General features: G+C 36.7%; 1 protein-coding gene across 4 annotated transcripts in view; it reads left to right on the plus strand.

Moving 5' to 3' along the window:
• Positions 1-27,681, plus strand: part of STARD9 (StAR related lipid transfer domain containing 9) — a 95,964-nt gene that overhangs the window by 20,237 nt on the left and 48,046 nt on the right. Inside the window, exons 1-5 of one of the 4 annotated variants that reach the window (XM_085224851.1) lie at positions 19,201-19,413; positions 19,853-19,969; positions 21,965-21,997; positions 22,087-22,148; positions 22,752-22,864. In XM_085224851.1, coding sequence (XP_085080977.1) covers positions 19,955-19,969; positions 21,965-21,997; positions 22,087-22,148; positions 22,752-22,864 — 223 coding nt within the window. In that variant the 5' untranslated portion in view covers positions 19,201-19,413; positions 19,853-19,954. Of the gene's footprint in view, positions 1-19,200; positions 19,414-19,852; positions 19,970-21,964; positions 21,998-22,072; positions 22,149-22,751; positions 22,865-27,681 lie in introns of those variants that run through there. The other 3 variants (XM_031553545.2, XM_085224852.1, XM_085224854.1) reach the window with 3 other exon arrangements.

Raw genomic sequence — 27,681 nt, forward strand, 5'->3', positions numbered from 1 at the left:
TGTGATTCAGCGCCATGGGAAAATAATCCACTTAACCAAGGGCCAGTTCAAATGTCCATTCCTAAACTTATTATTCTGCAACTATTTCACATGACAGCGATATAGCCTGGCAAGATGTACTTCAAAATATATTCCTTAGCCTAAGATACTGAAACATCATCATCCGTGTTTCAGCTAAGAATGTCCTGACTTTAAAACACAGAGGTTATGCTTTTAAACAGCGAGAATTTATCCAGAATAGTATGTAAATCTGGGGAGAAGGAAATCTAACTAGCATTCAGAATTCTTTTTTATGTTTTAAGGCTATAGTTAATTTTTCTACACTGAATTACTTTTATTCATTTTAATTCTTATGCAATTTAGGAACATTGCTAACAAAATCTGTGTAGCAGAAAAAGCACAACTGAACAGTGATGTTAATTTGCTTTTCACAAGCGAGCTCTCAAGGGCATACTTTCTGCTGATTAAAAACAAAGCTGAATTGGGAGTCAACATGCAGGTGCTCAGATCCAGCCAAAAGGATGATTCATTTGGTTTGTCTTCAAGGAGGCATGCTTATCTCTCTGAGGCATATCTTAATTAACTGGGAAGTATAAAAGTTAACTCCTAGTAAAGAAAAATAGAGCAAACACAAAAAAAAAAAAACAAAAAAGAGAGAAAGGAAAAGGCTGTTTTTTGTTATATTATAATGGAACAGTTGCTATTCATACCCAACACTTTAATAAACAGTCATACAGGACTATTTACAGGCACGACATCATTTAATTTTTCAAGCATTAGCTATTTATGCTTGCAAGTCCAATCTCATGGCTGGAACATGTCAGAAACGTGGCACATTTTCAGGAGTAAACAAAATGGCTGTGTTGATCTTGATCACAGCTGCTGCATAAATGTATCTCACTATTCAGTGCTAGCTTAAGCCTGCCCAATAAAATCTTTCATAAGCCAGCTGCTTGTTAAAAACAAAAAGCTCCCAAACCTGTCCCAGTCTCCCTCTAAAAGTCTATCAGCCCTCCAATCCAGTGCTTACACAACCCTCAGACCAGTATGTTCTTAGAGATTTGGTTAAAGCTCTGCTAATTTTCCCGTAGCTTTGGTTGCCAAAGGACTAATCTTACTGTGAAGTCATTCACACAACATTACTAACAGATTGGTGAAAAAACACTGGTCTTCATTTCAGAATAGAAACAGCAGAAATGTAATTTTTTCGTGCATGCAAGAAAAACTGTGGCAGGCGCTTAAACACAAGAGAATTGAAATTGTGAACGTTCATTTCCAAGTGAGGAAGAACAACCAACCAACAGTTTATCTATATAACAGATTAAATAATAATTTAAAAAATCATTGTGATAGGTTTTTTGTTGATGTTTGTTTTTAGAAAAGAAAAATAAATTCCTTCCACATAACCATGTGCTGGCAAGTGAATTCAGAAGGCTTTTGCTTTCACGTGCAAGACATCTGGAAATCACAATGATTAGAGAAAAACTGATGGGTTCACTGCAAGATGCATGACAACTGGCAATGCCAAGAACTCACTATTCTCTTCTGAGATTGTGCATTTTTACTGATCTTTCTAATACTGTTTAGTGAATTATACTGCTTGCCTGTTGGAAAGGATGCACTCTGTATATCTAGTGTCTGTCAAGAAAACTGAGTGTAAATGTTAACAGCATTTGCTTTGAAGAGACATCTTATCTTGTGTTAGTTTATATTAAGTTTCTGTTCTGGTAGCAGCAAATGGATTTGAGTAACTGCTGATATACTTAGAAATAGATAATTCTGAGGGAGGGCTAGAACCAAGATGTTGAAAGCTTCATGGATCATACTATGTTAGTCTCTTTGTGAAGGAGTGAGGTCTCCTAATGGACTTGAAAAGCCAAAGACCAAGGAAAAATTATCTACCCAGCTGAGCAATGATTCCCAGTCTTTTGAAGCAAGCCCTGTCACATCAGAGCTGTCCATGACCTAGGCTGCTGGACTCGCTTTACTGTGCGACCAACCAGTCTGACCTCAGCACTTTGGAGTATGATCAGGAGGTATTCCTTTTATAGTGCCCTGGAAACACAAGTTCCCTACAATTTCTCTCTGAAGTGCTAGAAAGCATATCTTCAGCTGTGAACGTTGTGCCCCGTGTGATTTTTCTTGCCTCCTGTGGGCCTTGGTCTTCTGTAGTCCCTCTCATGAAGCCTCTCCAGGACCCTTCTCTGTATAGGTAATGTCATTTCCAAAGGTGACAGTGGGGTTATCTTGCACCAGACACGTCAATTGTGATGTCCTCAGTGATACTACTGTAAAGTCATTTTCCTTGCCTGTCTATCTTGTTTTGATGCTCTTAGTTGTGTTCCTTTTTCTTAATGACTGAAGATAATGGCCAGAGTAGTTTATGAGTGGCTGATATTTTTTTCTTTATTGCTGCATTTTACAATCTCTTTGCTGATACAAAGAAAGTTCCACATCAAAATGTGTTTCTGACTTTGCTGACTTTTTCAGTAGCTAAACAGAATGTAGGACCTTCTTGCTTTTATCCTTTTTTGTGTGTGTGTTTTTACAACCAAGAGCTATTTAAGAGCTGCTTTGAAATAGAAAAATAAAAAATAATATGTATCATGTTTAGAGTCCGGAGGGATAGTCAATACGAATTTATTACTGAAGCATTGATGTTTTGCTTGTATTGCAAAGCTCTTGTTCTTAAGAACTTTCTGTGCTTAAGCAGCTTTTGTTGTTTTTAACTTAAACTCCAATTCAGCAGAAACTTGTCATTACCTTAAAGACATTTTTTAGTCTGAAATCTCAGAAATTTTGAAGGGTTATAGAAACTTGCTTCCAGCTCCTCACGTTGTTCTCCTTTGCCTCATTCCTATTACTTGATATTGCTTGGTACAGCACACTTTTATTGTCTCTCATTCTACTGCATTTAATTTGCATAATTGTATTGCTCACTACAGTATGCAGAACGTAACCTTTTTCTACTCCATCTATTATCATTGTAAGTGGCTTTCTACAACTAAATGTAATTGTCACGATGGAGAGCAAAAGATATCACAAGGTTGTGTTTAACTCCTCATTTTATTAACATAGAGTTGATGTACTTTTATTCATAACACCTTTACAAATAAACTAAGTTCAGATGGATGTCAGGGAATATTCACTGAGCCCCACAGCTTGATCACCTACACTACTGTATCAAAGGAGCAGTTCCTGCTTCTGTTTGGGCTGGGATAGCCAGCACTTCTCACTATAGCTTCTGGGCACAGCTGAGGAACTGGCAGGGCCATGTCCATTCCCAACAGGAACTCTGTGGCCATTTACACTGGCACTGCAACTGACCACTCCTTGCGGGGTAGGAAATAGTCAACAGTGTGCGTGCAGCTGTGGTTGGAAGTGAAGAATTCTGCTCCCAGCAGAGGGATTAGATCTTGAGATTCAGTTTTGGGGGCTGGAATTTTTACATGCTATTTAATACCTCTGCTTAATGGTGTGTACAAAGCACCAATAACCCTTTTTTAATATGCTGTCCGTTATGTCTGGCAGTGTGTGTGTGCACTGTGACATTGTCCTGGGGTTTTGATACACTTAGGACTGGTTCTGAATAGGGAGCTATTTCTTTCACCTTCTGCTATACGCTGTAGTTTCTTTCATATATGTATTCACTAATTCAGGCACTTGACTTGTGATGGATCTTCTATCTGATTGCAGAACGTGGGAACATGTTCTTCACCACATCCATATTGTGTCAGAGATCCCTGAAATTTTCTATAATGTTTTATATCTTCCTTTTGCATTGTTCTTTTCTTCTGCTTGATTGTTTTTGTTTTTTTTTTCTGCTCTACAGATAGAAAAGTACTTCTCATTCCTCTTGCCAAGGGGGAAGTAGGCATAGGAGGCAGAAAAGAGAGACAAAACAAAAATAGAACCTAATTAACAGATTTGAGGTAGTAACTGCAGCTATTTTAAATACATTTTTAAACATTTAAGAAACATTAATAAGACCTACAAGGTTAGGCAAGACACAGGTAACTTGTCACTTGAAGGAAAGAGAATGTTCCTTTTTTTTTCTTTTTTTTTTTTTTTTAATTCTTTTAAGACCTAGCCATAAGAAAACATTACTAAATTCAGGCTGCATGTTAAGTCCTTGCAGCTTATTTCATGATGGGCACAGCTTGCAAGTAATGTGCATAACCTTTTCTGAGAACGAAAAAGATGCTGACATAGTTGAGTGCAGAATTGAGCTCCCTTCTTCTCCCTTTCCTCCCAGAAACAGACATAAGTTGTAAGTTGCTTCTGATGTAAAAGACAGTTACTGTCTACCCAGAAGCTTTTTGTACTTTACAGACTTATTTCACTTATTGTAGAGTATCAACTAGCTTTTCTTACTGTTTGCAGTGCAGGTATCTATAGATTATTTACTGTGTAACGTTATTGATGAGGCAGCATGAGATATGGGCACGGATAAATAATCCATGTAAGAGCTGAAGTGTATTCTTGTTAAGTTCAAAGTGATATAGACTTGTCAGTTATCTATGCTACGCTTCCTAAACAACAATGTAATAACACTGTAGTCCATTTATATTCCAATACAGTTTTTCTCTTGGTTTTTAAATAACATATATACCTGTATATTAATTTGCTGGGATTGCATATGCAATATACTTGAAATGGAGATGGCAATTTGGGAGTAATTAAGCATGTTGGAAATAATGAACTGGTTAATGTTGCTTAGAATAATAACACATTAATGACATTTTAGAATATTTTGCCATAACTTCATTGTTCTGTTGTTACATACCTGTGAACTACATTATATTCTTTTAAGGGTACTTTTAAAAAATGCACAAAAGGAGCTGGAGGGGGAAATTATTTGATAAAGAAATCTAGAGGAAACAACAATATGCACTGAATGGTATGAAAGAAAGGTAGACTTTTAAAAATCCTTTTCTAGTCAGGGTTTACTGATTAGGCAGTTGAGGAACTAATAAAAATGACGTGTTACAAGTGAAATACTCTGATTTGTACAGAGTACTACCTGTTTGTGCAGCTTTGATCAGACCTTGCAGCTATCTCCTAAAACAGGCAGAATTTGTAGATGCTAGGATTGTTTTTGAGGAGAGCAAACAATGTGGATGTGGGATGCAAGAAACACTCTATGTATCTACTGTAAGTCATTGTACTGAAAAAAGATAAGCATGAAATTATCATCTGAACTAGCAGAGTTGTATGAAAATCACCCATAAACTTCAGCACACCGTCACTATAATTGCTCTATTTATGTCTCATCATAAAAATATTGCACCAACATGTTGGAGAGCAAATACAGAATGATGGAGAGTTACTTAAAACGTCATGTGAATACATGAAAGTTGTTGTTCAATCCTTTTTAAGTCATTCTTTTGAACATCCAGTTATTTGCTCATTTCATGTCTTTTTAATGTGTTTTTTAACACAAGGTTCTAATTTGTAAGGAAATAAAATCTAATGCATCGTCAACTTGGGAAATCTCTAATAAAATTTCTAATGAGATTTCTGATGAAATTTCTACCTTATGTCTCATTTTAAAACAAAAAAAACAAACCAGTCCACCTTAATGTAGTTCATCATGGATAAAAAATATTGTTTCACTTAGACAATCAAGTGCAGCCCTGAATAGTTTTATAGATTTTTTTTTTTCCTTTCATTCCTGGTAAGTATTATGTATTTCAGTGAAACTCTAGTATTATCTTCAAAGGAAGTGACTTGACATAATATGAAGAATTCTTTTTTTACATTCTGACAGTCCTTCTTTGTCTTCATAATACCAAAATTTGGTTTATCACTGGGCTTGCAATGATACAGAACTATGCATCTATAATTAAGACTTAAGAATTTGCTGGTTTTGATGCCAGTTTGTTCTCTAATCTTTACCAGATCCTGCATGGTTTTCTATTTGAAAATATTTGGCAGTGTTACTGCCTTGTGAAAGTACTGGGGAGATTGATTTTGTAGATATTTTCCTACTGCTTTTTGCTTTCTGTCTATTTAACAAAGTAGGAAGCGTTTGTGATCTTTGTGGTATGTTTTACCATTTTGAGGAGGTTTGGATATGAAGTGTTTGGGTAAGAGAAGGACTGTATAAAATAGTAGAAACATCCAGTAATTTCTGTCAGGAAGGGAGCAAATATGGAAGGAACTGATAGTCCTTGCAGTCTTTTGAGTGTGGTGTTTCTAATAAGGTGAGCTGTGATTGCTCATTGCACCTTTGGCCATTAATGTGCTGCCCCTCAGTACTTGTAAGCTGAAAATGCACAGGGGCAGCTAACCTGGCAGTAGAGTGGAATTAACAATTTCCTCAACCACTAGTCCTGGCAAAATTTGTTGTTAATATATTGCTGAGAGTGAAATGCCAAGAGCCCTTTCCCTGAACTCAGAAGTGACCTTATATTGCCTCCTGTTGTTTGGATTCTCCCGGAAACTACTAAAACCATTTAAATTTAGAAAGTATCTTGTATGAGTTCAAAACACTTTTTAAAATAGTTGTGGTGAGTAGTATAGACTGCATTCCAGCATTCTTTTCTTTCTTTCTTTCTACAAATTTTTTTTAGATAATGTTTTTAAGGAAGAAGAAGCGAAAACGTAACGCTGCAACAATTTTTGAAAAGCTAAGCCAAAGTTAGGAAATTTTCCTAGGAATCTGACTGCTGCTTCTGAATCTTCTCAGTAAACATCGAAGTGATCTGTTTTCATACAAGTCTGTATACTTTTCCATCATGTCCTTTTTGTAGGAAGATGTGTAGTCCTCTGAGCAGCCAGGTGCATGTACAGGCAGTTTCATTACTGTAAAGGGCTTTAATCCAGGGAGACAACGTGGCTGCTTGTCCCAGTACCAGTGAGAACAGAGGAGCAGATCCCTCCATTGTGAACCATGTTTCATGAAGATAGCTGTCTCTTCTCTTGTGCCTGGACTGAAACCTGCAGATTTGCAAATAGGGATGATGATGGGATATGCATTCCTCAACCTGTTCTTTTGGCAGTACGCCCTCCACGTATTCAGAAAAGTGGCCAAGCTCTCCTATCAGAAAGCATGTCATTTTAAATTTGCTATCTCATATATTTGGAAATCCTTTATACCCAGGAAACAAGCAACAAGAGAGAAGAAAAAACCTCTAATGGCTAAAACAGACTTAATCTCAAGTCTAATGCCTAAAACTATCAGAAATGCAGTAATCTACAATTTTTTCCTTTATGTGAAAGACAAAACTAGATGTGACTGCTGTGTAGCACAAATCAGTGTCTTTTGAACCTTCTCATCTCTACTATAAGGGAGCAATAATTTAAAGGAAAACAAGATTATTGCAAGAAATCCAAAGCTCATTTATACATGTGCTGCTACTAATGCAGTCCGCTAAAAAGTGGAGAATTTGTAATAGCTGCATTTCATTATATTTTTTATGTTCTGCATTTGGAGAGTGAAAATAGTTTAAAAATGAAACTGTTGAAGTAACTTTCAGTGCTGCGTTTTTTGAGCTTTTAGAAGTCTTTGGGGAATACTTCTTTAAGTCAAGGTTCAGTGTAACATTTAAAAAGCGGTCATTCTGGCTTTTCACTTTTATGAGTTTTGGGGTTTTATTAACTTATGTTATTTACATGGAGAAAACTTAGGATATAGTATATTAAAACAATTCTTGTATCTCCTTCCACCAACCATCGTAGTTGTACTCATGAAAACTGGCATTTGAGATGCAGTTGAAGCTAAGCACTGGTGAGCCCCATGAGCATTTATTTTTGCAAGGTTCACCCATCCAGTGATTTCTTTCCATAATGCTGTCTGATGTTGTATGAAAGTGGAGAAACTAGCTTATTTCTAAGAAAGTGTGTTTTATAGACTTAAGATTTGTTTTTTCCAGTGCAGTGATTTTAAGAGCTAATGATCAAATAACAAAAGTAGCAACTTGAATTAGCTGATGCACTAAAAGAGAATACCCATTTCCAGCTGAAGGGGGTGGAGGGGAGAGGCAGAAATATTATCTTGATAACGTCACTGCACTGTATTCAACTATTTCAGTAGATGGTTAGCCCTTACTGAATTACTGAAAAATTTGGATCACTGCTCCTCTTTCTCATCCTTGTAATAGAATTAAGGAACAATCTTTTTCCATCCTCTGTCCTCTCTTAAAAAATTAATGGGCTGTTATTGTTAGAAACAGCTGAGAATTGATACTTGTCCCTGCTGCCTTAAACAATAAAACTTAGTAATTTTTGTTGTTTTGCTTTACTTTCCTTTCACATGGAATTGCAGACATCCGCTAATGACCTGGGATCCCAGCCAAGAGCAGGCCATGGTGGGAGAAATGTGGGATATTTATAACTTCATTATCTGTTACTTATTCCTTACTCTTTCCATTGCGAAAGGGAGTTGGTTTTGTGTTTTGTTGTTGTTGTTTTTTTAATTTTGAACCAGAACAGCTCTCTGTTTTGTTTATTTAAAGACGACATCATTAAAACTGCCTTTTTTTTTTTTTTTTTTTTTTTTAATCACAATACTTAAATTGGCGATTCACGTGATTTTTCTGCTTTTAAGGCAGTAGAGGACATGTAGTCACATCTGGGCCAGGGGAGTGGAATAGATAAAATATTTACTGGGTGTCGGTGGAGTAAAGCAGCGTGATTGTAAAGGGCTCTCTGCTCTTCCTGCTGTGACATCATCCCTTAGAAAATCTGAAGTTTTCCCTAAGATTCTTTTCTTGGGTTTTCTGGCCAGAGTTCAATCAGGAAATTTCGTTCACTGTGTTTCAGTGGAGAAGCACAGAGCAGAGGCAAATCCTGCTCCTCAACTCAGCCAAAGGCTCACGCGTGCCCACAACAGCACTCAGACCTCCACATCCCCCACTGCTCACACCGTGCAACAAAAGCTGTTGCACACCTGCTTACTAGGCTGTTTGATTGCAGCCTGTGCATAGCTATCTGTCTATTTGTAAATTTCTCCTTTTTCCTCTAAAACTTGCAGAAATTTTAAAGAACTAGGTAATAGGGTGATGCTATGGAGTAGCCACTCCCTTGCACAGGGTGGGCTTAAGCAAAAATCCTGTGTTTTTTTTTATCGTGTCTCGTCTGTTGGTGTGTAATGCTTTGCATTACACTAAGCTAAATGGAAAGGGATTCATTCAGTCCTTAATGGGTAGAATTCACCTATGCTGATTCAAAGGCTGGATGTAACAGCAGAATTCAATTCATGTATGGCACAAAATCAAGTGTGTAAATCTTGATTTCTGGCTTCCTTAATGAATACATAAGTTGTTTTCTAGGTAGAGAGGTTTATCACCACAACTGTATCTGAACTAAGCCGAGTCAGATGTTGGTGAGTGTCACACACTGGTTTTTGGATTGTACAGCTGTTGTGTTCAGATTGTGACTGCTCTTTTATCCAGTGATAGCATGATAAGAATCCCCACTGGGCAGGAAAGGAGGGTTCAGTGACGAATGTGATTCTGTACAGATTGATGAAAATAGCAGGTGATGTTTTTGTGATGGCTATCTTGTCTTTCAGGTTGATCTTTACAATGAAACACCAGCAATTTTTATATATCTTTTTTATTTTTAAAAGCAGATGGAGTTGTGCCCTTACTGATAAAGCACTTTTAAAAATTTGTCACAGCATCTATAAATTAGATGAATGTGGAAAGCATAGGGGTGTTTCTCTCTCAAAACAAAATCATTTTTTGATAAACAAATGAGGTGTATTTTCATGATTGTGTATTTGGGTGATAAAACAGCAGAAATACAAAGTGACTGTTCAGCCTACTTGGCTGAACTATCTCATTCTTTCACCCTCTATCCAGAAGGATAGCATGTTTATTTGCCATGTAAAATGCTAGGAAAAAGTCACAAATAACAGTTCCACCCACATACTTTAACCAAGCTTGACTTACACTATGTTAACAGCATGAATGTATGTACATTATGACGCACACAATAAATAGCTTTTGCACTGGAAAAAATGACAGCTGATAGATGAACAAAGACATGATTGTTATCCTTCCCAGGGGGAATTAAAGCACAAAAGGATTTAAGAGCATGCAGGAAGCTTGTTGGCAGAGCCCACAACCAATCTCTCTCAAGTTGTGGTGCAAATGCTCGTACCACAGGCCAAGCAGCTCGAGCTGAAGGAAAGCCTGCTCTTTCACTTGGTTTCCTGTTCAACTGGGAAAAGAAACTGAAAAGACTGGATAGAGGGAAGGGAGAGAAGTAATCCTATAGCTGTGGAGCTGTGGTCTCTTAACAAGAAGAGAGAAGAAATGTTCCCAAACTAATGGACCAGTGCTTGGTTTTTGTTGATTTTATTTCCCTCTTCTATTTGCTTTGAATGGGATAATGTTGCTGAAGTAATCCTAATGTCACAGTAGAGGGTTCTGTGCAGTTGATCCGCATAATGCGCTTCCTTTTGCTTGTGTTTTCTGTCTGTGTACAGAAAGCCCCTCAGTTGACATTTGTTTAATATTCTTTAAGAGAAAACACGTGCAGAAAAGCCTTGCATTATTGGAGTAAAAGCCGAGATTTGTTTTCAGATATTCCTTCCTTGAATCCTCTTTCTGCCTTTTTTATTTAAATTGATCTTTGGGGTTTTGGGAAATTTTTAGTACAAAAGCTCCCATTGTTTTGGCAGGAAATGGTTACTTCTGAATAATTTTATTCTATGAAATAATTTTTTTCATCTTAAACACAAGCCTTGGATGCTATATATCAGATGCAGCAATTTAATTAAAACAGAATTTAGTCATAATTTGGGCGTTTACTGCTGTAGGTGGGTCAAATTCTGTAGGGAATCATGCTACATGAGATACTGCATATCTGCTCCTTATTGTGGAGGCAGTGGCAAATGGATACTGCAGAACTGAGCCTCTTGTGTTTTATATTTTTCATGCAGTTGCCTAAACTATCCTCACTTACTGGTTGAGAGCAATTTTGTCCATATAGTAAATAATGACACATTTTATTTTAAGTAAATCCATTTTGTGTCTGGGTCAACTGCAATTGTCATGTTGATGTCCTGAAGCTTTCTACCTACTCATGAGGTATCTTTTTAATTGTTGGTTTGCATGTCAAATCTTTAGTGGGAATGAAGTGGTTGAGTCTTTCAGCGTTTATAAAGTCAACTATTTGTCCTATAGTGAGGAGCAGCTGTTGGCCATATTGGTTCTATATAAGTTCAGACTCTTTCTCTTCCATTAAAGTAGCAGTATTTTAAAAGGCTATTTTTAAACTGTGCTGTGCAAGAAGATAACTTTTTTATGGTTTTCACTTATTAAGTGATGGGAATTTGTGTTATTATTCGGTGTTTAGGCTAATGTTTTATGGTACAAGCGGTTTTCTTTTAGTGAGTTTTTTGTTCACTCTGATGTTTGTGAACTATGATTGTAATAAGAGATGATTTTATTTATTCAAAACCCCATTATAAAAAATACCTTTTTTTTGTCTGTTTGTTGTCCTTGACCATATTCCCTTGAAATTTCTGAAATTTCCAAGATCTGTTCAGGTTCCTAATGAGGATAGAAATACTGACCATTTCAGACACATGCAAATCAGGAAAGGGATACTATAGCACTCAGATATGAAAACAGTTCTGTTATCTTGCTGATCCCAAATAGTGCAACTCACACTCCTCCATCTTCCACCTCCTTCCACTTGTGCTCTGGTCAGAGTTTGTCCCAGCCCAATGGCTAAACCAAATGCAAGCATTGTTTACCAGAAAGTACTTAGAGTTAAAAATACACAAAAGTGATATATCGGTAATTTTTATTTCCAGAAATTTGCAAGCTCAACATCGTGTGCTGTCCCTGTAGATTTACTGGATTTTTTTCCATCTCTCTGAGACTTGGCATACATTTCATTTTCCCAAAGTATTCAACCCTCAAGCATAACAGACAATTTACTGTAGCTTTAAACAACTCTTTTTTTGTTTCCTTCTGAGATTCAGTTTCTGATTGAGCTAAGAATGGACAGTTTTGTACTTCTGGAATTCATATATTACCAAAACTTTATTCCTGTTAAAATGCACTCATTATCTTTGAAATTAAAGCATTTATTAGTGTAGAAAGGACATTATCACATAGTAGAGATGCCATTTTAGTTACAGTGTAATATACGTATTTGCTTTAATCAACTGTCCTACTTATAGGTTATTAATTCAATGAAAAATCAAAGATACTCATTGTTAACTGTGGTTCGTGCTAAGTATTCACTAGGATTATTTTGAATCGTGTGCATTAAAGGAGAGTTTAATAATATCCAGCTGTTTGTCAGGATCAAAAGAAAATCTGAGAGCCAGCATGCTTCTGTATTAATTTGTGTGAGACACTATTGGTATGGTAGTAATGTAGAGTTCAAAGAAAAGAAAAATATTAGTATATATAGAGGCTACATAATAAACCCTAGCAGTTGGGATAAATAGAATGTGGTAAAATTTTTGTTATGAAGTTAAACATACTGTTTTGAAAAAAAGTGAATGCTAAAACCAAAAAGCTTCATGCTTTTAACATCCAAGCAGAGATTTCAGTGTAAAGTAACAAAGTCCCAAACCAACACTGTTAATTATAAATGTCTTACACTTATGGTGTCTGTTTAGAGGTGCTCCTTGCCTTATTTTGTCTCTTCTTGGCATTAGCACAAAAAGTATGTCTATCCATTCCAGAAGAAATTATCGTCATATGTCTGGTATGCGTACTTATGCATACATGTGCAAGTCTCATGATAAAATTCAATATACTCAGGCTAATAAAAGGGTTTTTTTTTCTTTCAATATCTTGAAAACTATTTAAGAAAGAAGTAGAAAAGCTACTATAAATTTTGACTCTGAAGCCAACAAAAGAGATAGTTGAGAAGTCTTTGCACAGAGGCTCGTTATATTTTTGCCTGAATGATAGAAGTATTTGCCTCACTGGCATAAACCTGTAAATATAAACTTGTTTAAAAAAAAAAAAAAAAAGTTTAAATGGTCTTTTTTCCAGTATGACTAACACTGTGATTTTTCAGAAATCAAATTCCGTGATTCTTTATCTGAGTTAGGAATAAGTTTTAAAGCTTTGATTGGTGCCTAAGAGTTGAAAGTGTTTTACTTTAATAGGTATTCTTGTCTTGATTTTATATGATCCTCTGTGGTTTCTTAGGGGCAGGCGTCCTACTGCAATCTGTCTGTGCTTGTGGCTTACAGTAAAGCTGTTAATATAAGATTTCACAACTGTACTTATTCTGCAAATAGTTTATCTCTCTGAAAAATGTATTGTGTTTTCTAACAGTATTGAAATAGATTTCAAATTACGTCAGTGATTTGTTCTTATCTCAAAGTGATTCATATCTGTTGTAAAACAGTTTCAACCCCAAATAAGTGCATATTGCAACAACTTGGACAGCATTTTGGTATTTCTCAGCTGTATGATTAGGACACAGCTTAGTTTTAGACCAAGCCTTCCCCTTTCTCCCATTTGTAGTAAAAATTCTATTGTGAGGACTAATTCACATGATTTTGGATTTACTAGGTTGGAACTGAAAACTGGCCACTTCAGAATAAGCACACCAGCAAAATACCTTGGATGACAACAGTTGTCTTAATACACCCTCTTAACTTCTTCAGAAAGACATGTTTTTTTCCCCCACTATTAACACAGTTGGATGGTAATAAGTTTGTTTCATAAATCACCATGGGATATGTACCAGTTACAGCTGGGTGAGTGCAGAAACAAGGCATATCAAAGCCATTAAAGGCTTTGCTGAAAGAAACATTCTTGTGTGGAGCAAACTAAACACTTCCAATCACGTAGAGCAGCCACACATGGAAGACTCAGAGTTTTTGGCCAACTGGAATACAGTCTGCAGGAAGCTAAGTGCAGCTCATGTTTCTTGACAAACCTTATGCTCTTGAAGTTTCATTTTAGAAGAAAGAATTGAGAGAATCTCAGAAGAATCTCTTTTTTTTCTTATGAACAACAAAAAACACAATTGTGTTCATTATATAATGAAATATGTTAGTACACATGTCCAGAGAGCTTAATTGTCATACATTTTGTATGACATACAGCTGTTGATGCTGATGGAACTTGGACTAATGCCCCTGATATTAGCACAGAAAAAGCTTTAATTTCAATTACTTCTCTTATTTTTAAGCATGTTATGAATTCATTGCTATGCTTTGCTTTTCCTTTTTTTTTTTTTTTCAGCACTACACTGAAGCTAAGAGGTTTTCTGACTGATTTGAGACTTGTCAAGTCAATAAATTATAATTTATCTTCACAGAATGAGGGAGGGTAACTTATCAGAACAAATACAGAACAGTTCAAAACAGCTTTTAATAGGTTTTCAATAAATACTTTTTGAAATTCTAATTCATTATCATAATAGGGTTAAAACATACTGTTTTCTGAGCTGCCAAGTTTGATTGTAGTAAAATATCGTCTTTTGAGACCTAATTCAAAAATTGATTTGAAACATTTGAATTGCAGCATGAGTAGCCCTGTGTAATTAATGGAGAGTAAGCACCATTGGGCTTAGCTTAACTGGAACTTCTTTCAAGAAGTTCACTCTGGATTGAGAGATACTGAGCACCATGATTTGAACACTTAGAACTTTCATAGCATTTCAAGACAAGATCACAAGTACTTTTATGAGCACTAGTGAGAACACCCCACAATTTTCTACTGACACTTTACCCATAGGAATATTGGACCATAAAATTCTTAAATGGATTGCACAATGTCATACAAGAGTTTGAACAACAGAACTAGAAGTAAAATACCATTCTTCCAGGATTCTAGCTCTGTGCAGATGTTATTGCTCATGTTGCTATCAAAAAGGTGTGCAAGCTTGTGAAGATTGTTTTGTTATAACTCGATCAATTAATAACTCCTGAAAATCCTTTATGAATTTGCAGAAAGAAAGGCAGTTCCTACTGAGGAAACAGTACTATAGAACTGAGATGCTTTCCTGAGCTGCATTTATTTCTGTTGTAAGAGATTCTACCATTTGATAAACAGGTTTCTAAACTGGAATGGAGTACACAGACTGCTTTTAGGCCACCTCTGCGTACAATGGGACATGTTAAATTCCTGAGTGTATTACATATGGGTATTCTGAAGGGAAACGAGCACATATTCACCTTGCTCCTGTTAACTTCAAGATGATGCTTCCTGCATTTTCTTATTCCTTTCCTTTCTTCTGCCTGATTCCAGTCCAAAAATCTTGCTATCTAGGCTCCAGATCTATGAAACTTGTGCCATTTACGCTTTTCTCCCTAGGTATCTTTGTCCTCTGTATCAACTGATACTATCAACACAGTCTAATGTTTTCCTTTGCTTTAGCTCCAAAACTCAGTCTTTCCTCTGTCTCTCCCAGATTTCTTGCTCCCAGTAGACACTAGTCCCACCTTTTCTCCCTTAACCTCTTCTTATTCAGTCCCAATTTGTTTTCATTCCATCTTTTTGCTGTCACTGGTCCTCAGTAGTTGTCGTTTTGCCTGGGAGTTCCCCAACCTCATTTTAATACTCAGATCTGGCTTGTACTGTCTTGTACTTGGATCAGATTCCAAGATACTGAAAGTCATTGAGCCACTCTTTCAAGAGAGACTTTTTATTCTACTCTGGATTTAAGTGCCTTGTCTCAGAGGTGTCCTGGCCTGTGGCAGTTCAGTTTAGAATCTTAGATAACCTTTAGATAACTTTTTGTCATCTTCAGTGTTTTAAACAACTTTAAACAAAATCATAGCACTGTTTGAGTTGGAAGGGACCCTAAAAGGCCACTTAGTCCAATTCCCTTGCAGTGAACAGGGACACCTATGGCTACATCAGGTTTCACAGAGCAACATCCAGCCTGACCATGAATGTCTTCCAAGATGGGGCATCCACCAGCTCCCTGGGCAACCCATTTCAGTGCCTCACTACCCTGACTGAGAAGAACTCCTTCCTTATATCCAATCTAAATCCCCCTTCATTTAGTTTGAAACCATTTTCCCTTATCCTATCGCTACAGACCCTGCTAAAGAGTCTGTCCCTTTTCTTCTCATAGCCCCCCTTTAGATATTGAAAGGCTGCTATCAGGTCTCCTGGAGCTTTCTTTTCTTCAGGCTGAACAGCCCCAGTAGTTTCAGGCTGTCCTCATAGGAGAGGTGTTCCATCCCCTGGATCAGTTTTGTGGTCTTCTGTAGGCTGTACAACATAAAAGAACTTGTCTTACAGCCTACGTAGATAAGCTGTGCCAAGAATCTGTTACAGTGATTTGCATTGCTGCCATTAATTCTCATATGCTTTTCCAAATAACTTCATTGAAGACAAACATTGATCTGTTATAAATGTCAGCCCCAAACTTATGGCATTACTCTCCTCAGTACAGCTTAACTGAGAATGGGAGAGTTTCATTGGTTTTATTGAAAAAAATCTTCATAATGAGTGGTTAGGACGTAGCTTACTTGATACTTATCGCTATGCTCTAGAGCAGTGGCATGATTATGGCCAAGGTTTGTGTGCTTTTCAACTCCAGTTGTTAATTGTGATTGTTTTTCTGCTAGGAGATTGTTAAGATCAGTGGAACAAACAGTGACTTTCAGTTGAGAAGTGGAAACTGGGCTGGGATAAAATAGGGATACGTTGTATACTGTCCACATTTAGCCAAAAGTAATCAAGGTATAAACCCTCAAAAACAGTAAATTAGGAGCAGCAAAGTGCTAAGAATATGTCATGAAAGTGAACTCTGTAACAAATACAGGGTCAAGTTCTGTAGAGCTTATTCATGCAAGAAATCCCACTGCAGTTGGTCCCTCTGAATCTCAGAGATCAAGTAAAGTAAAAAGTAACAGACCTCGTTGCACATTTTGATATATTTATTCAACTACTATTTTTAAGTGGAGCTTCCATATAGAAGAAGAGATGTAAGTAAAAACAGATGTTGAAACTGTGCTACAAGCAATCTCTGAGAAAACCCAACCCCCAACCTAATCCCGGCTTTTGGACTTTCCCACAGCTCAGAAGGCAACAAGTCTCCTGGGTGAAGTGCTGCCTGTGATCTTGTTTTATACTTTCCAGTATGTACATGATTTATATGGAACAATTTTGTCCCTGTTCTCGTTGTGGCATAAAGAAAAATTTACATCTGGAGTGGTCGAGAGAATAACTATTTTTGTAAAAGCTCTGAGAGGATTTTTAGTGGTAATTCCATTCTGCTGCTGGAAGGAAGAAGCTTCCTTTTTCCCATTACCAAATCAAATACACTTTTCTTCCTTACCTACAAGACTCAGAACCCACTTTGTACTACTTTTTTTCACCATTCTTTTTCCTGGTGCTTTGAATGCACAGCTGTCATAGCTATCTTACACTTTTTTGCCTAGCCCCTTTGCTGCTAACACTCAGCCTGTTTAGACTCCATAGGGCAGGATGATGTTCTTCTCTTAAATCATGCACTTTCTTTCCATTGTAGCACAGTAGAACTGATGTTGCCATGTCCTTCTCAGTAGCTTTCTTCTCTACCATTTGCATTTCTGGGTTCTTTATAAGGATTCTAAACCTTTCTCATGGCACATGTTTTGATTTCATGTTTCTCTCTCTACTGATATTTATGTATGCAATGCAACATTTATTTTAATAACTTTTAACCATCACAGTAATATATCTGTTATTTATGTACTCGTTCATAAACTATGCATAGTCAGTGTGTTTTGCTAATAATATTGCATACTTATCTCTCTGTTCATCAAAGTTGACCTTTTTATGGCATGTTGTCCTTCATAAGGGATTACTAGCCAGATGTGCTGCAAGTAAACTAGTAGTTCTTAGTGTATTCTGGACCCTTGAATTTTATTTAGTGAAAGGCCATAAATAGTTGCTTCTGATAATATGATTAAATGTGTGTAGACCACTGGTGAGGCCATTGCCCCATGTGGACTCCAGAACCTTAAGATTCTTTCTGCCCCTGGAGGCCACCACTGTGTGCCTGGAGACCTGGAGGTCTTTTCATCTCAGCCTGATGGGTGAGGCAGCTACTTTTCCTTTTGCAGCTTCAACCAGTAGTGAATTTCACTGTAATCCAATAACATGGTCACTGACAAGGGCAGAGGACGCAGGATGCTTATGCAGCCTCCTGCACCAAATGCCACAGAGGGCTCTGCCTTCAGCAGCATTCACATACAGCAGTATCAGCACTTGCATGAAACATAAGCATAGGCAGACGAGACTTTTCTTCCTATTCTTCTGGTCAGAACTGATGTTGGCTGGTGATATTTTCAGTGATATTTAAGTGTACTCTAACTCTAAGGTCTAAGAATGTATATCACTATAGATTCCTCAGATGCCAGTACAGGCCCTCTGCCAATCTAATATCCTTACATAGATCCTGAGCCCTGCTCTGTGGATCTTCTGCTCATCTGGTAGCCCAGCTTGGTGCTCTCTAGTGAGTGTGCATACGCTCATTCGCGCCTCTCTGCTGAATTCCTGAACAACCAGCATGGAGTTTCTACCCATTTAATATTCCTGGCTGGACTATGGACCTCCTGCTTAGCAGTCTGTGTCTGTTTATTTTGTTTATGACTTTAAACTGTTATCTGTGGCTCTCCATGAACTGAGAAGGTCCTTGATCTGATAATTCTAATGAAGCAGATGTTCTCATGTTCTACATATCCTTATGAATATGGGTGGGGCTAGCCAAATTCCTCTGAATGGGATTATTATTGTTTTTTCAGCTGGAAATTAGCACCTTCTGTCACCTTGAGTTGAAATATAATCTGAAATTAAAAGCTTCAGGAGATAATTTTTTTAATCTTTTCTAGGCAGTTTAGGTGGAATGATATCTATGAAATATGTTTTGCTATTTAATTTCTTATCTAACTGATATATTTAGCTGTCCAGTAGAGAAAGAAATGACTGGCAATTGATAAGATTTTGCAACACGAATATAGTGAAATCCTATGCATCTCTCTGTATTTCTAAGCTAGTTTTCTATGTGAAAGGCAAAAGTATTAACACTCACAGTGCTTCTTTTGGAGAGCTAATGCTATGCTAAGAAATTGGCAGCCAGCCTACAGGAACTTTTTGATCCACTCTGCACTTCCTAGAAAACCTTGCCAGGTATCCTTTCAAGAGGTCTGTGGTAGCTTTGATGTCCTGAGAACATGGCCACAATCTGGGGCGGCTGTGTCTCTGAAAAAGGAAAGGGAAAGCAGAGGGAGCTATTATTCAGAGCTGTCTACATGGGCAGTCTAGCTGTGATGGTCCAAATTCTGCAGCCCCAAGGAAACCAGTGCAAGATTTAGAAGTTGCTGATGCTGATTTGGTGGCAACTCTTCCAGAGTCTGTGTTATAATCAGGACACGCATCACTGTGCATGTGGCATGAACAGAAAAGAAAGCATTTTAGAAATTTGTGGCATCACTTCCTGACCACGTGGATCAGATAGAAGTATTGCTTGGGCAAGGTATGGCTCACAGTCTCTGGGTTAGACTTTGCTTTGTTTTTGACCTGTAATTATCTTGTCCGATGCTGCTATTGATGTTACTGCTTCAAGTAGCATTGATCATGATATTTGTTTAGATTTATGCAGAGGACTGTAGAAGGTTTGGGGATAAAATAAGGATCTCCATTCCAAGCATAAAATAAGAGAAGATGACAGGCAGGGAAGTGCAAGTAAACACTACTTGGTGTCAGCACTGTGCTCAGTATATCAGTTTCTGGAGGATCAGCTAACAGGCAAATGCTGGACACTTAACCTTGTGTCTGATAGATTAGAAAGACAAATACTATGAAACTCATTGTTCACGTGATATTATTAAAACCGGAACATCTACAAGTAATGCAGAATGTTTCTAGGGAGGCATATTATTCATGAATTGTTCTGTCTCTTTTGATCTTTCCAGGTGTTCCAGGACCTTGGCACTTCTGTGCTGTCAGGTGCATTTAGAGGATACAACATCTGTCTTTTTGCATATGGACAAACAGGCTCAGGAAAGACTTACACAATGATGGGAACACCTGTGAGTTATAGCATTCATTTTACACTTGGGGTTGAGGGTGGGATGCTCCTCAGAGATATTGCTTTATTTTTGAACTGTGATATGTGCTGGTTGTGCAGGATGCTTATGTATGTTGTTCTTGTTGTTATATATAAAATGAGAGGCAAGTCTTTACAATTAGGTAAACAACATAGGATCAGTTAAAAAAAAAATTTTAGAAGATGTGATGTAGTTGAAATATTTCTTTTAGATGTCCCTCATCTTGCCATGTGTGAAACCTGTTGCCAGGATACGAGGCAGAGTCTATAATCCAGATAAAATTTATAGGAATACTTTTATAACAGGCTTCACTCACTACTTAAGATATGTTTATTTAGCAGAAAGTGTACTTTGACCTGTAGAAACTAATATTTTCTTTGTTTCAAGTTTTGAAATGAATTTTAATTTTGTAGAAATTGTTGTATTTTAAGATGCTTGGATATCAGGAAACACTGTTTTAGTCTTCATTGTCAGTGCAGTGCAATCAGTTGAGAAATTCCTCTGTTTGGCTGTAACACAAGGCAATTTTTTTTCCTATCTGTAAATGTTCTTGGCTGTTGGTGAAATGTGAGTTGCCTATTGACAAAACGGGACACTATTTGCTATCCCCATGCTAATTCAGGCATCAGCAGTTGGACTTTGTCAAATCTTAACTTGCTTTTCTATTTGTTTGGGTTTTTTTAATCAAACTTAACTCTATGAAAGCCTGAAGAGTTGTTAGAGTTACTGAGGGATAAACTAGGTCATCTGCATTACTACATTATTTTGAAAAATGTTATTGTTTTGAAAATATTTTAGCAATTCAGAATAGCCAACTCTTGAAATTATCATTTCTTTCTGAAGAAAATTCTAGGTAGTTATCTTTCTAAGAGATTCTCGGCTTATAAAGTGATTTGTTTCTTCAGTGAACTCTTTCTTTGATCTAGTAACGTCTATTCATTGTGGAACAGTGATCATAACTAGGAAGAATGAAACCAGAATCTAACCAGAACCATTTACTCGAGAAATCTGGACTTTTTCTCTCTCCTCAACCTTTTTCAAATGTTCCTTTTAAAAGCATTCTGTTCTAGGATGGTGAGGTACTGGAACAGACTGCCCAGATAAGCTGTAGATGCCCTATCCCTGCAGGTGTTTGAGGCCAGGCTGGATGAGGCTCTGGGCAGCCTGATCTTGTACCTGATTTACTGGCCAGTAACCCTACCCATCTCAGGGGACTGGAACAAGATGATCTTTGAAGTCCTTTCCTACCCAAGCAGCAATATGATTCTATTCAATAGAGGGATTCACCTAAGTCTGAGAGTCTTTCTCTGGGTGTGTTAGCAGTGTAATCATTGAAGCATGAGCAATCATGTCAAAATAACAGTTTGCTAATCAAAAACATAGCATTACTTTAGTGCTGTCTAGTATATTTGTGCAAATTTTAAACTCTGTAGTTTGGGTGATTTTAGCAGCCTATATCCTGTTTTCTTTGAGAGATCAGATTTATAACTCTAGAACACAAAGATATGTGATTCTGTAGCAAAAAGAAGTAAAAATAAGGAAAAACAAAATATGACTAACCAGTCAAACTAGACTATGTAATCCTACCTTTATGCTGAAACACCTCTGACAAAGGCATGCCCAGTGTCTTCACATTGAACAACTCTCTAAATTTCTCACTGATGCTGCTTAAGTTGCTCTAAAATGACTTGCTGTGAGTAGGATTTGCAGTGAAGCTAAGACAGTTGGCATTGTACAGCATACTAATTCCTGCAGTATTTCATGCTCAAGGTGCTTCAGCTGGAATAGTAGAGCCCTGCCACACTGTTCGGAATGACAATCCAGAGTGGTCTTTGTTGTAATCTGCCATGCAGTCATTGCTTCAGTGCTGTGCCATAATTCTGTCCTTTTCTTTAAATTTAACTCATATTTAAATAAGAGTTTTGAATGAGTAATAGCAAGTATATTGTTTAATATTTTTTTTGTTATTATTTGAAGGCATCCATTGGGCTGACACCTCGTATATGTGAGGTACTTATTTTTATTAATTTCACTTGCATTTGATTAAGCTGCTAGATTTTCTTGATGTATTTAAAATTTACATAGACTGGTTTATGCAGGGCCTCTTTTCAAGGAAAGATGATTACTCAGAGCAGACGGCATCTTGCAGAGTAAAAGTCAGGTAAGTGTGTCACTCTCTTGGGCAATCCTAGGGATGCTTTCAAAAAATATATTGTTACAGTCAAACAAATCAAAGACTGGTTTACTGTTCTTATAGATATTTTCTCAAATAATAATGTTTTGGGCTAAGAGGGAGAATGTAGAGGATGGATGAGAAAGCACTGTTGTTAGTTTTCCAACTTAGTATAGATCTCTGCATACTATCTGTTCAGTTTAGTATAGACAGCTGAACTGCATGAAGAATTTACTTACTGTTTGTGTAACTTAAATCTGAGTCATAATTCTCCATTCTTTTCTTATTCTGAAGTCTCCTTAATGAAGCATTGCATTTGGCAACCTGGGGATCTGAACTTACTTGTTTTAAAAATGCAGATTTTATGAATTTTTAAATATAATAATGGATACCTCTTGCTTCTTGGAAGTTTGCTGCTGTAAGTTCTTTCTACATGTACTGTGTAAGAAGGAACAGTAACAGGATAGTGAAGTAATTAACTTTGTCATGAATGATCAGTGCAACATTCAGGTACTTACACTGTCTAAATAAATGCTTTCTGTGTTTTTTTTTTTTTCCAATTGTGTGTACTGAACGTTACATTTTTTGCAGTTTTCTGGAAATCTATAATGAGCGTGTCCGAGATTTGTTAAAACAGTCAGACCACAAGAAGCCTTACACTCTCAGAGTCAGAGAACACCCTGAAACAGGACCATATGTACAAGGTGAGCAATCAGAATTTCAAGTAAATTTCAAGTAAATGTGGATCAGGTCTTGAAGTATCTTTGCATATGTTCTTGGGCTGATCCTAATTGCTTCCGCTCTTCAGCAGTTACTCTGTTCAAATATTTTGCTGCTAATATGAACATATATGTTATACTGAAGGCTTTGGCTCCGTTATCTCAATGTCTGCACGTCCTGCACAGTTCTGTTTGCCTTTCCAGGTGCAAATCATGTATAAGCCATAGTATTTTGCTTTCTTGCTTTGTTTTATTTCGAATCTAATTTAATCAAGAGATCCACCAACATCAGCTTTAAATATATTCTACAGACCAGCCTAAGATCCCTTGTATTTCAGTCCTTGGCATCAGTATATTTGGAAAATAATAATAAATAGAAAGTAGATAAACTTAGCTGTTTTATATTCCAGATTGCATCTTGAGAAGCAATTAAAAATCTGTATTACCCAAATGAGAATGCAATGTGATTATTGCCCTTTTTTATACTCGGAAGGCACAGGATAGGTAATGTAGATCCAATTGTGCAATTAACATCACACGCTTTTTCATTTACACTTTAATAAAAAACAGTCCCTCTTGTAAATCATAGCTTTCAAATGAAGTTACAGAAGATGTTCAAAAACAAGAATAATTTACTACTTTCAATTTCAAGTGTCTGTCTTATTTTTAGTTATCTTCTCTCTCATCATTTCTGTATTTTTGATTCATTTCCACTTTTGATTACTATCTTCACTTTAGGGTCTTACATAGCTTTAGATAAGAATTTGGCCATTGTTGCCTTGTAAATACAGCACCTGCTGTAAAATTTGCCTGCTACACTGCAGTTTATCTGACCATTGACTGAATAAAAGCCTGCCCCATAAAACCCAGTGCAAAATCATACAGAGTAACTTTACTATAGCGATCAGAAGGAATAGCCTTTTCTGAACTGGTGCAAGTTTGTTTAGAAAGTAAACATACATATTTCCTTTTCCATGCGCCTTGTCTGTCAGATGTGCAGAATTTCAAATGATTACAATGGTATTACTGACTCTGCAAGTGTTTGGCTGGTTACCTGAGAGGTGTGCCTTTAATATGCAAAGTGCATATCCCACAGACCTTGGCAATTGGCTTTAGCACCTCTTACTTACATGTTGTGCCTTTTAAATATGGAGTTCTTGTTTCTATTTCTTTTGTAAATTCATCCTTACTGGTTCATTTTTTTTTTCCCTCTGTTTTTCTTTATCGCAAGATTATGTATCAGATTTTTATCTTCAATTCAGAAATTAAGATATGATGTGACAACAGATAGGGTGTCTTGCCTAAGTGAATCATTGATTGAATGGAATTTGAATTTCACAGTTCTGATTTCCTGGCCACCTGCAATATCAGTAACAGTACATCTAACAACTGACAGTTGTTACGGATTCTTTCTCTCAAAGTTTGAAATAAGCACTTGGGAGGCATTTAACTTGCATGGTCCTAAATAAAAGGAACTATCTGACATTGTGGACATTTCAGCTGTACTTTCCCAGCACATCAGCACCCTGTTTAAGGAGAGCTGGAAAGTAGATGAATTGATGTTCTCATTAGTATGGCAAGCTTATCATTCTTTGAAAAGCAGATTCATAGACGTTTGGCCTTTTTTGAGTTCTTTCCAAAGTTCTCTTTCTACCTGCTTGTTATCGGAGAGCTTTATTGTTATTGGAGTACAGATACTAATTATTTTCTTTTAGCAGCTGCTCTTTCACCACACGAGAAAAGGTCTTTAAACTACTTCCTTCCTTGGCAATTTCCATCCCTTTTCTCAGGACTATATCTCCAGTGATTCCTTGGCTACATATAATGGAGTTTCCTTGTTTCAAAAGTAAATGAAGTTATAGCTTCTGCCAATGGGCTGGCTTGCCTTTTGTCACTATTCTGTCTTCATCTGGAATTTTCCAGGCCAAGTCTGTTGCTTCTATTCCAGTTCTGATTTTTAATTTAAATTTACCCCTTTTGAATAAGTATTTGTTACTTAGGCGCAGCTAAAATTTTTAAAGTAAGACAGTTTTTGTTACAATTCTTTAATATCCCAGAAGACTATTCTTTTGATTAGGTTTTGTAATTTTGTTGTAGAAGAGAAAAATGTAATGGAAAAAGGTTAACTTAGGTAATATTTGCAAGTTTTGGTGCCTTTAATAAATCCAGCACAAATGCTTTATTGTAGGAGATTCTCTGTCAGTGTTCTGTATCCTGTGACAGTCTCCAAAAACCTTAGTTTTTCACGTGCATGAAAAATGAAATGATTTCTCTGTTGAAAGCATCATGGGGTGCTTTTACATGCCCCTGTGAGAGCACATGAACAGAATTAGTTTCAGGCGAATGAGTCATAGGACATAAGTTCTTTCTTTTTTATATATTTTTGAGCGTATGTGTATATACGTTAACACAAATAAATATGCTTATGTACAGTTTCACAATTCATAACTGTAACAGTTAGTTTACTTGAGACACCCTTTACATCTTTTGAGGAGAGGGACTAATGAAGATCTGGCTACGTCACTCTTTTTGGAACTGCACTCATTAGCTCACATTTCAAATTGATGAGGAAGTCCAAAAGTATTTTGCATGGAGGTGAAGAGTACAGTCAGCATGATTTTAATAACATCAAAAATGAAGTGATTCAATACGTTAATACAAAATGACCTTGTCAACTGCTATAATATATTGCTGCAATCAACAATCGTTGCTCTCCGTAATGAGTGGCATCTACATGCTGAAGCCTATTGCTGTTTTATTTGTAGTTTCTCAGAGCAGAACAAGGATGCAAAAATATTGTATCCAGGAACTAGATGGCTGAGATCAGAACTATAAGCAGACTTTCAATTATTTCCTCTAGATCCAACGTGTTAAGGACTAGCGTCTGTATTTGCATTAGACTTCTTGCAAGTAAACAGCAGTTCTAAGGCTTGCAGGTGCTCTCCAGCATTCTGCTAGTATGTCAGCTGTGTGGCTGATATCGATATGCAGAGTATGGCTAGCACTTCTATGAAGAACAGACAGAGAGTAAAATGAGAATTTAACCTCTTTAAGGATGCCTACTTGCTTTGATACTTGCATTGCTCCAGGCAATAAATTTTCCATTTCAAGACCAGTCAGGAAGTCTCAACTCTGAACAGTAAGTATTTTGAATAGTTTCCAGCCCATCGTTTTTCCACGTAAAGGCTGTGAGATTGTAGCTTTTAAAATGCTAAAAGTGTTTCAGTGCTTTGGATTGGAATCGTTTCAAAGTTCTCCCTCACAGATGGTTGCACTGTTAAGGAATTGGCCTCTCTTGAATCAGGAAATGATGCAATCTATTTTGTTACTCTGAGACAGATTTCTGGGGGTGATTCTGTCTTACCCTGAGGCAGATTTTTAGATGACCAAGAGTTTTTGATCTTTCTATTGGACTTCAAAATGATCTCTTCTTCTACCAGCCAAAAGAACACTCTGTCATTTCTTCTCAAGCAATGTTTACAACATTCAGTTTACCTTACTAAAAACAAAACTAGAACTCTGTGCTAGATTCACTGTTCCACTGCTTATGGAAATGTTAGGTAGGCAACAGTTTCTTCCATGCCTCCTCTATATAACCTCCATTATATTGTATTTTATTCAGTTCCCTGAAAAATGATATGGGAAAACACTAAATTAATTTCCATATTCTAAGTTTTGGTAATCCTATCACTACTGGAGAAATAACAATCTTCTTTCTCAAATGGAAAATGTGATGACTCTAGGATTTATTGTATTGGAAAGCAATATTAGAGAGCTGAAGAAAAACTTTTTCTTTGAAAACTATGCTATGCCTAATGTGTGCAAGTATGAGAGGGGTTTTTCTTAGGTTTTTTTTTTCTTTATATGTCATTAAGGAATTAAAATAAATTCCTGTATTTGGCTTAGATTTTTCTTTCATTTAAATCTAAGTAAGCTGTTACCACATAAGGATCAGCTCTCTCTAATAACATCAGAGACCATTTCAGTCCCATTTCAGTCTTGCTGAATGTTGTGTTCATTTGACTTTAAGTGTAGCAGTATATAAATTATTTGGTCCAAGTAAATAACATTTTTAAGTACTTTGCCTTCAATCCATGCTTCTGTGACCGGAAAGAAAGCAAAACAAACCTGAATCAGTGCATATAGTAGTTAGTATGAAGGGGAAAAAAAACGTTGTCCTGAACTGCATGATGAGGAATGACTTGCTTAAAAAATTAGGTGATTTTCTTTAGGAGCCACTGCAGTACAAATGATAACTAATCATCACCATAAAATGCAAATGAGGCATATTAAACAGGATTTATGTGAAATACAAGTCTATTGAAATTAATTTTGTGCATCTGCTAGAATTTGCATATTGTATGGTAGTGGCAATGCCAATACAGCATAGCAATGTGCTGCCCTCCACTGGGACTATGTTAGTTGCAATGACTGCTCTGATATAGTAGGCTCTGCAATGCAGTATTTCTTTTGTTTTCCATGTGCTATTTTCCTCTTAAAAATAAAATTAAAGAGGATATTGAAAGTAGAAAGTATAAAAAGACCAAGTGTTTCATATTTGCATACCCTCTAGAAAGAACAATGTGAAGACTCCTCAGCATTCCAGGTTCTAACCTAGTTAAATAAATGGTAAATATTCACAGTGATTGGTTCCCAATTCTGTTAAGTCATATGAGCAGAGCCATTATTCAGAGGCAATGGACAAAATCTCCTTTACAAGGTGTGTACCCAGTTAATAGCAATGACATAGCTGAAAATTCCTTATTAAGATGTAGTTATGCCTTTTTTTAAATACCATTATT

This window comes from Meleagris gallopavo, chromosome 5, assembly GCF_905368555.1.
Source record: "Meleagris gallopavo chromosome 5, MGAL_WU_HG_1.1, whole genome shotgun sequence".
In the NCBI taxonomy this organism is placed as follows: Eukaryota; Metazoa; Chordata; class Aves; order Galliformes; family Phasianidae; genus Meleagris; species Meleagris gallopavo.